Source organism: Pygocentrus nattereri, chromosome 1, assembly GCF_015220715.1.
Source record: "Pygocentrus nattereri isolate fPygNat1 chromosome 1, fPygNat1.pri, whole genome shotgun sequence".
In the NCBI taxonomy this organism is placed as follows: domain Eukaryota; kingdom Metazoa; phylum Chordata; class Actinopteri; order Characiformes; family Serrasalmidae; genus Pygocentrus; species Pygocentrus nattereri.
In genome coordinates this window covers 16408622-16418933 of record NC_051211.1, presented here as the reverse complement: position 1 = coordinate 16418933, position 10312 = coordinate 16408622, and the positions used below count along the sequence as shown (strand labels likewise).

At 41.8% G+C, this 10312-nt stretch overlaps 1 protein-coding gene across 1 annotated transcript in view; it reads left to right on the top strand.

The window, feature by feature from the left end:
* Window positions 1-1434: 1434 nt before the first annotated feature.
* Window positions 1435-10312, top strand: part of elac2 (elaC ribonuclease Z 2) — a 35142-nt gene continuing 26264 nt past the window's right edge. Inside the window, exons 1-6 of the mRNA XM_017708103.2 lie at window positions 1435-1900; window positions 3126-3176; window positions 3302-3372; window positions 7027-7091; window positions 9513-9570; window positions 9718-9786. Coding sequence (XP_017563592.1) covers window positions 1584-1900; window positions 3126-3176; window positions 3302-3372; window positions 7027-7091; window positions 9513-9570; window positions 9718-9786 — 631 coding nt within the window. The 5' untranslated portion in view covers window positions 1435-1583. The remainder of the gene's footprint in view (window positions 1901-3125; window positions 3177-3301; window positions 3373-7026; window positions 7092-9512; window positions 9571-9717; window positions 9787-10312) is intronic.

Here is a 10312-nt window from a genome sequence, read left to right as displayed (position 1 = left end):
TTCATTTTTTTCAATTATAACTATATCAACACCATCCTAGGAACCAAAAGATGTAGATTTGTTCAGTATTTAGGTACTATTTAGGTCATATTCTGCATGAATGTATAATTGATAAAACACTTTTTTTATCATTTCATTTGTTTAAGTTAAGTGATACTTTATTAGTCCCACAAACAGGGAAATTTCACCTCCACATTTAACCCATCCGTGAAGTGAAACACCACATACATACTAGTGAATACACACACACTAGGGGGCAGTGAGCACACTTGCCTGGAGCGGTGGGCAGCCCTATCAACGGCACCCCGGGAGCCATTGGGTATTAGGTGTCTTGCTCAAGGACACCTCAGTCATGGACTGTCAGTGCTGGGGATCAAACCAGCAACCTTCTGGTCACAGTGCCAGTTCCCGAACCTCCAGCCCACGACTGCCCCACAATAAATAACCGCATTTATTGTAAGTTATCTCTAGATTTCATTACTACTTACATATATAAGGCATTCTGAATATGAATTTTCCCATAACTTACTTCTTGATGTTCTACAGCTTTCTCTTTGTAGAATCATCAACAGTTCTGTTCATCATTCCGGACACATCTAACTTTTCTTCATTTTTCACAGCTGCAAAAAAAATGAGTTACCAGTGTAGAGCACTGGCATCCTAATGAATTCATTCTGTAAGTACATCTGAAACAAAATTGGTTTTACATTATAGAAGAGAGTGATTCCAAATTTTACAAAGGGGAGTGTAAACACAGTAAATAAAAAATGGAAGTGAAATGTAAATGAATACGGGTAAGATTAAATATAAATTCCAGTGAATAATATTCTCATAAAGTAAAGAAAAATAATAGTAATAAAAATACTAATAGTAATACAAAAGCAAAAATAATTAAAAATAGATATATTAACCAAAGTGTTGTAAGACACCAGCTCTAGCAGCTGTGGAATTTTTTGAAGTCACAATATTTCTATACAGCTTTAGTTCATTATAATTAAGGGGAAACAAGGTTTTATATTCCTGCATTTTCATCTGTGATTATGATGTTTTGCTAGAAAAAAATAATATTTAATGCAAACAAACTTTACTCGTTTAATAATCATGAAATTCGAGGAATACATGTTTGAAAATGAGAAAACAAAAGAACCTCTTTTAAGTGAGTTCAGCAGATCAGAGCAGAACTTCTCTGCGTGGCTGCAGAACCAGAAGGTCTGGTTCTGACGGACCGTCATAGAAACCACACCTGGTGGGCGGTTTTTCTGAGTAAAAGTTTTATTGGTGTCAAATCCATGGATTAACATGCCAGACACTCCTCTCTCAAAAAAACGTCAGGAGCAACATATAAAAACACAAACACACACGGATAAAGCAGTCTTTACTCGCGGCTTGACGTCACGCATGTGTCACGCTGGAGTGTTTTTATCTTACGTCATCACTCGGCGCCGGAAAACGCCGAACCTGCTCAGTCTCGTGCGTCGTCTCGTGCGCCGCTACCGTTTGACCGCTCTCGCGCGCTGTTCGGTAAACATGCGTGTCCGCGCGCTCCGGTGTTTCCCGTAGTCTCATATCCGCGCGGTGTGTTCATGCTTGCGGCTCTGCGGCGTTCTCGCGCGACCGCGTGGCAGTTTCTGAAGCGCGCGACGCCGTTACCGGACCTCCTCGGGCACGGTGACGTCAACGCCGGTGTGTCTCGCGCCGCGTGTTTGCGGCCGTGGAGCAGCAGCATGTTGCCGCGCGCGGGGAAGAAGCCTGCGAGGGATGCGGGGCTGCGGCACGTGCGCTCCAAGGAGAAGCGCGCGCACCGGGAGCTCCCAGGACCGAGCACCGTGCACGCGCAGGCGGTGAGCGCTGGAAGCAGAGAGAGCGGGAGCGCGCTTTACGTCTTCTCAGAATATAACCGGTGAGGAGGAGGAGGAGGTTGAAGATCGAGAGCGCTGTAGAGCATGCGAGTGAAGTCAGAGTTAAACGGTCTAATCTCATCCAGGACGCTGGGCCTCTCGAAAGTGGTCACGTTGTTGTTGTTGTTGTTGTTGTTGTTGTTGTGATGGTTTCATTCATAAACAGGACAAATTAAAGGTGTCAGAGTTGAACTTCCTTTAGTACCTTGTCGGCGCCTGTTTAACGTAGTTTTCCTTACTAGCTGACACATTTAAGAGAAAAACCCCAGAGCTAAATCCCCCTTCACGTCTGTGTGAGGTCACCAGTGAGCTCTTGATGAGTACCACGTACACACATCTAAACCACTTATCCTGGGTTACAGGGAGAGCTGGAGCCTATCCCAACAGTCATTGGGTGGAAGGCAGAATACACCCTGGACAGGTCACTAGTCCATCACAGGGCAGACAGACAGACATATACAATCACACTCACACCTAGGGCCAATTTAGCATGTCCACTTAGCCTGACTGCGTGTCTTTGGACTTTGGGAAGAGACTGGAGAACCCGGAGCAAGCCCATGAAGAACCCAGGCCGTTCTTGCTGTGAGGCTGCAGAGCTTGATGAATACCTCCTGTCAGTTATTTAGTTTCCTTTTTCTTTCTTTGGTGTTGAAACGGCTGTTCAGTCTGGGCTGACCTAGGATCAGATTCCTCTTTAACTTACTATGGACTCCTGGACAGACCCCAGAGCAGCTCTCGTACACGTGGGCTCTGCTTCTGGGACAAGCCCCAAACATTTTTCAACCAGGCCATGAAACTTATAAATGACATTAACGTCTCACACAGTTCACCCCAGTTGGTTCTACACAGGTCTGGTCATCCACCCATTTCATTTAGGGTATTGAGGGGTGTGAGTGTGTCCAGCCTGAGTTTAAAGTTGTGTGTGAATAATGTTTACCTGGTCGTTTGTTTGTATAATAATGTTTTTGCGGACCCTCTCGAAGAATGACCCAGATTAAATGGTTTGATTTGTACTGTATGTAGACGTATCAGTAAATATCAGAATCACTTTATTCCAACGAATATGTTACTTATTCAAAGAGTCTGTGTTGGTGATCGAACACATGTATGACTTGTAACATACTGAACTGACCAGACAGGGATTATTGTGGATAATCTGCTAAGAGTGCTGTTGTCTGCATTAACAGGTAGATACAAATAAGTTTACGTTGCTGTTTTTCTTTTTAGGTATCTGTTCAACTGTGGGGAAGGGACCCAGAGGCTGATGCAAGAGCACAAGTAATCTTATTATTAATACATTTTATTTGTAAAACCCTTTTCAGTAACCCTGAGTTGTTTATTTTTCAGTTATAGCCGTATATCTTACAGGACCACACTAACTCTAGAAACGTTTGTTCTTTCAGACTCAAGGCAGCTCGATTGGACAACATTTTCCTGACCAGGATGAGCTGGGAGACAGTCGGAGGCTTGTCAGGTACCAGTGTTGCATACTTATGACGTTTCTTAGGTTAAAATGTTGCACTCAAAACGACTCGGCCAGGTCTGGTTTTTTGACGGCCACTGGAGATGCAGGGCAACTTTGGAAGCTCGTAGAGCAGCAGCTGTATATACAGGGTGATTTAAAATAGATTAATCCGATTTCAAAAAGATTTATTTCAGTCCTACATCATTACAGAACAATGCAGTAAATTGCAAATGGTTGAAGTGAGCAAAAAGTTTATTACATAATTTTGCTATCGCTCATTATCATCCTCCTCCAGCTGTACAGAAAACATCAGCGCCATAGTCAAATTCATCCTATACTCAGTTTAACATGTCAGGTGTCACTGTACTCACGGCTCTGTCAGTGTGATTTCGGAGATCATCCAGTATTGTAAAACCAACGCCGAATGCTCTGAGGTGCTGGAGGTTCACTGCACGATGAAAATTATTTTGCACAGTTGTAACGGATTCACTCTTATTGAAGCGGAGAAAGCAAAACGCTTTCTGCTTAGGGGTCACCATCTCCTTACAGACTGAAGGGAGCCATATATATATTATACACACACACACACCATATTTCCAAAAGTCTTCACTCGTCAGGCTTTACACACATATATGAACTTGAATGACATCCCATTGTTAATCCATAGGGTTTAATAATATGTTGGCCCACCCTTCAACTCTTCTGGGAAGGCTTTGCACAAGGGTTAGGAGTGTTTCTGGACATTTTTGACCATTCTTCTAGAAGCGCATTTGTGAGGTCAGACCCTGATGTTGGACGAGACGGCCTGGCTCGCAGTCTCTGCTCTAATTCATTCCAGAGGTGTTCTGTCGGGTTGAGGTCAGGACTCTGAAGGCCAGTCAAGTTCACACCAAACTCGTTCATCCATGTCTCCTGGCGACCGCCAAACCCAGACTCGTCCATCACATTGCTGGATGGAGAAGCATGATTCATCACTCCAGAGAACACGTCTCCACTGCTCTAGAGTCCAGTGGCGGCGCTTTACACCACTGCATTCGACACTTTCCATTGAGCTTGGTGATGTAAGGCTTGGATGCAGCTGCTTGGCCAGGGAAACCTGTTCCATGAAGCTCTCTACACACTGTTCTTGAGCTAATCTGATGGCCACATGAAGTTTGGAGGTCTGTAGTGATTGACTATGCAGAAAGTTGGCGACTTCTGTGCACTATGCGCCTCAGCATCCGCTGACCCCGCTCTGTCTTTTTATGTGGCCTACCAACTTGTGGCTGAGTCGCTGTCATTCCCCATCACTTCCACTTAGTTATAATATGGCTGTGAACTAATGCTTGACCACATGTCTAAAGTTAGTGCGAAATGCTTGAAATGTTGTGAATCATTTTGTTTGACTTCGGAGTGGACCTAGTTGTAGTAGCTTTGTGTGAAGTGAAGTACCTTGTAATTTGTGTCGGTTATGCAGCTTTCTAACCTGTTCCTTGATATTAGCGTTCTCAACTCTGTGGACACTAGTGATGTTACTACTGAAGCTCTGGAGCATGTGTCATAAAACTAACCTGCTTTACTTTGAAGTGCTATATAGATGCTTGGTTTATTTTCCAAAAACACGTGATCAATTACATCCGAAGCTTTGTACGGCACAATACGATGTGACTGTTTTGAAACGAGTCAGCACAAGTAACCGTGTTCTCGAGTCAATATCAAACACATCTTTATTACGCTTTTACAACCCCAATTCCAATGAAGTTGGGACATTGTGTAAAACATAAATAAAAACAGAAGACGATGATTTGCAAATTCTTTTCAAACTATATTCAATTGAATCCACGACAAAGACGATATTTAATGTTCAAACGGATAAACTATTGTTTTTGCAAATATTCACTCATTTTGAATTTGATGCCTGCAACACGTTCCAAAGAAATTGGAACAGGGGCAACAAAAGATTGGGAAAGTTGAGGAATGCTCAAAAAACACCTGTTTGGAACATTCCACAGGTGAACAGGTTAATTGGAAACAGGTGTCATGATTGGGTATAAAGGGAGCATCCCTGAAAGGCTCAGTCGTTCACAAGCAAGGATGGGGTGAGCTTCACCACTTTGTGAACAACTGCGTGAGCAAATAGTCCAACAGTTTAAGAACAACTTTTCTCAATGTGCATTACATCATCTACAGTCCATAATATCGTCAAAAGATTCAGAGAATCTGGAGAAATCTCTGCAAGTAAGCAGCAAGGCAGAAAACCAACATTGAATGCCCGTGACCTTCGATCCCTCAGGCGGCACTGCATTAAAAACCGACATCATTCTGTAACGGATATTATCACATGGGCTCAGGAACACTTCAGAAAACCATTGTCAGTGAACACAGTTCGTCGCTCCATCTACAAGTGCAAGTTAAAACTCTGCCATGCAAAGCAAAAGCCATATATCAACAACACCCAGAAACGCCGCCGGCTTCTCTGGGCCTGAGCTCATCTGAGATGGACCGATGCAAAGTGGAAAGTGTCCTGTGGTCTGACGAGTCCACATTTCAAATTGTTTTTGGAAATCATGGACGTCGTGTCCTCCAGGCCAAAGAGGAAAAGGACGGTCCGGATTGTTATCAGCACAAAGTTCAAAAGCCAGCATCTCTGATGGTGTGGGGGTGTGTTAGTGCCCAGGGCATGGGTAACTTGCACATCTGTGAAGGCACCATTAATGCTGAAAGGTACATACAGGTTTTGGAGCAACATATGCTGCCATCCAAGCAACGTCTTTTTCAGGGACGTCCTGCTTATTTCAGCAAGACAATGCCAAGCCACATTCTGCACGTGTTACAACAGCGTGGCTTCGTAGTCAAAGAGTGCGGGTACTAGACTGGTCTAGTGGTCTAGTCTCCCATTGAAAATCCGTGGCGCATTATGAAGTGCAAAATACGACAACGGAGACCCCGGACTGTTGAGCAATGGAAGTTGTACATCAAGGAAGAATGGGAAAGAATTCCACCTACAAAGCTTCAACAATTAGTGTCCTCAGTTCCCAAACACTTATTGAGTGTGTTAAAAGGAAAGGTGATGTAACACAGTGGTAAACATGCCCCTGTCCCAACTTCTATGGCATCAAATTCAAAATGAGTGAATATTTGCAAAAAACAAAGTTTATCCGTTTGAACATTAAATATCTTGTCTTTGTAGTGAATTCAATTGAATAAAGGTTGAAAAGGATTTGCAAATCATCGTATTTTGTTTATTTATGTTTTACACAACGTCCCAACTTCATTGGAATTGGGGTTGTATATATGAAACCCACACCTTGGCTATAAAAGAGTGCATGCAAAGTTGTATGTGAATAATGTTATGCATGAGTTTGTCAGGAAATTTGCTATAAACATTCCAACATCTATTGTAAAGCCTTCCCAGAAGAGTAGGAGCTGTTACTGCAACAAAGGGGGGACATCTCCCTATTAATACCCTTGATTTCAGAAGAAACATTGGATGAGCATGTGGCTACAAATGTTTAGATATTGTCAACAACAACTTTTTTTTAATATTAATGCTCATAGAAATCACAATGGAACTGTAAAAAACATATTAGTCTGCCATAGTGTTTTTGGGAAGTGGTGATTTTTACATCAGTGAATTTGCATGAATGTTGTTTAGTGCCTGATTCTGAGGTTATTCTTGTGCAGGAATGATTCTGACCTTGAAAGACACAGGAGTCCCTGAGTGTGTCCTGTCTGGACCTCCACAGCTGGTGTGTATGTGTATCTTTCTCTCTCTCTCGCTCTCGCTCTCTCTCTCTCTCGCTCTCTCTCTCTCGCTCTCTCTCTCTTCATATACACTATATGGACAGAGGTATTGGGACAAACCTCTTAATTTTGAATTTAGGTGTTCCATTCAGTCCCATTGCCACAGGTGTATAAAATCAAGCACCTAGCCAGGCAGTGTTTCTTTACAAACATTTGGGTCATTTTAAAGAGCTCACTGAATTTGAGCGTGGTACTCTAATAGGATGCTATCATTATAACAAGTCGCTGAGTGCTGAGGCGCATAGTGCATAAAATTCACTCTGAAGACTCAGTACCTTCAGAGCTCCAAGCCTCTCCTGGCATTAACATCAGCACAAAAACTGTGTACCAGGAGCTTCATGGCATGAGTTTCCTTACATTACCAAGCACAACGCCAATGCGTCAAATGGAGTGGTCTAAAGCGCACCACTACTGGATTCTCTGGGGTGACCAATCATACTTCTCTATCTAGCAGTCTGATGGACGACTCTGGGTTTGGCGAATGCCAGGAGAACATTGCCTGCCTGACAGCATTGTGCCAACTGTAAAGTTTGGTGGAGGAGGGATGATGTGATGGGCTTGTTTTTCAGATGTTGCCCTAGACCCCTTAGTTCCAGCGAAATGCTTCAGCAGACTTTTTGAACAACTGAATGCTTCCAAATTTGTGGGAATAGTTTGGAGTCTGCCTCGCACAGAGCCCTGACCTTAACCCCATCAAACACCTTTGGGATGAACTAGAATGGAGAGGCAGGACCTCTTGTCCACCATCAGGGTCTGATTTCACAAATGCTCTTCTGGATAGATGGGGACAAATTTCCACAGAAACGCTCCAAGATCTTATATAATAAGAGTGGAAGCTGTTATAGCTGCAACGGGTGGACCAACACTATATCAATGCCTATGCATTTAGAATGGGATGTCATAAAAGCTCCTGTTGGTGTAATGTGTAGATGGGCACAGGCTGTACATGGACCCAGCTCGTCTTGTGTCAACAGTTCAGGCTGGTGGAGGTGGTGTAATGGTGTGGGGAATGTTTTCTTAGCACACTTTTGGCCCGTTAATAGCAATCATCACTGCTTCAGTTCCCCAGCCTGTTTGTGTTTTTGCTGACCGTGTGCACCTTTTCTTGGCCACAATTTACCCATATGCTAATTGCACCATCACAAAGCAAAAGTCATCCAGACTGGATTCATGAGCATGAAAATGAGTTCAGTTTTTATTCAGTGGCTTTCCCAGTCACGGGATCTGAATCAGAATCACATGTTGCACAAACAAGGAATTTGTCTTGGTGAATGCACGTGTGCCGTGTAACATACTCAACAGACCAGATAAGCACGCAGACTGTTAACAAGTATGAAACATTTAAAGAGAAAAATGGAATTAAGACTAAAGAATAAAGAAAGCAAGAGTCAAGAGAAAGGTGCAATGTGTGAATATCTGTACATGATGGATACGAATATCACAGATAAGAATATCTACATATGCAGGTCTCAGTAGACATGCTGTAAAGTGTGTTATAAAGGCTACTGTGTACAGCACGTTACAGAATGATGTGAATATCTCTACAGTTGCAGATCCAATAGAACAGCTTTAGGATGTGGTAGAGCGAGAGATTTGCAGCGTGAAAGTAAACCTGAAGAACTGCATGATGCAATCATTTCAACATGATCCAGAATTTCAGAGGAATGTTTACAGCATCTTGTGAAATCCATGCTATAAAAATAGTAGTTCCTTATAAAGTGCTTGATGATATATAGATCTCTCTCTCTTTCTATATCTCTCTCTCTTCTCTCATTTTATCATTCTCTCTATCTTTGGGACGGTATGAAAAATGCACATAAATAAATGTGCCCACACGTTTATCTGGATTATCTGAATCTTTCGGTAATGTTGTGGACTGTAGATGATATCCCAAAATTCTTTGCCATCATGCTTTGAGAAACGTTATTCGTAACCTGGTAAACTGTTTTCTCGTGTGTTTTACTGCAAAGTGCCGAATATTGATCCATCCTGTTATGTCTTCACTTGTTTAACTGTGGAAAGTTCCAGAAGTTATTTTTGATCGTTTTGCAAACTTCATGATTTCACATTGCCACTGCTCCAGTTTTTTGTAATGTGTTAAAGGCATCAATTGGAATAAGTTAATATGTACACAAATCAATAAAGTTGATATGGTAATAAAATTAAATATTTCTTTATTGGGCTGTTTTAAATACACGTAAAGGACATCACAAATCACCACGTCATGTTCTGGTTTGCATTTTACGTACTGTCCGAACTTTTGGAATGGGTTTGAACTTGGTTTGTAGTTTAAAGGAGAAAACTGATTTAAAAAAAAGTAGCCAGTCTGATTAATTATTATTATTATTATTATTATTTTTTTGCAGGAGAAGTATTTGAATGCCATCAAAGTGTTTTCTGGACCATTAGAGGACATCAAACTATGTAAGACAAACTCTGAGACTTGTGCTCATTTGTGTGTGGTTTTCATATCTTTTCTAGAAGAGTAACTGTAATGCTTATAGAGTTTAGAATCACATTCATTTCAGTCCATTATATTAAATCTTTTCCTCCCTTTGTGTTGGAGCACAGCTGTGAGGCCATATACTGATTCAGTATATAAAGATGACACCATGACCGTCACCCAAGTGCCCATATTTGGTAAGTGTGTTTTGTTTTTTTTAGGTTCCAGATGGAGAGTGCAAATGAGCAACGATCACCCCTTAATCTTATTATGGACACTAAAAGGCTGTTGTCGTGACAGCCGCTTTGTCGCACAAAAAATTGGGTTTGTGCAAAACAGTAAATCTGATCCTTTTACATTCTATAAAACTAGCCATAAAAATAATCTCAGGTTATATTAATCCTGTGCAAATGTAAGCACATTGATTCACTTAACCCACCTGTTATCTTCAAATTTAGTAACTTGTTTTATCCTTGGAGTCAATTTGACTCCAGTAATTAAAACCTAAAATAATGTTTTCCTCTTCTACGTGTTATGTGAACTATCAGTGGTTCTCAGACTAATACAGGACTATGTTAGGTTAGGGCCTTAAAGCTGAGGGAGGTGTTTTTGAAGATTCTAAAATTGCATGATACGTGATCCAATAAAATGAGCATGAAATGTTGTTTATGTTTGATATGGCTAATACAGCCTGGGGACAAATTGATCCTGATGCATACCAAT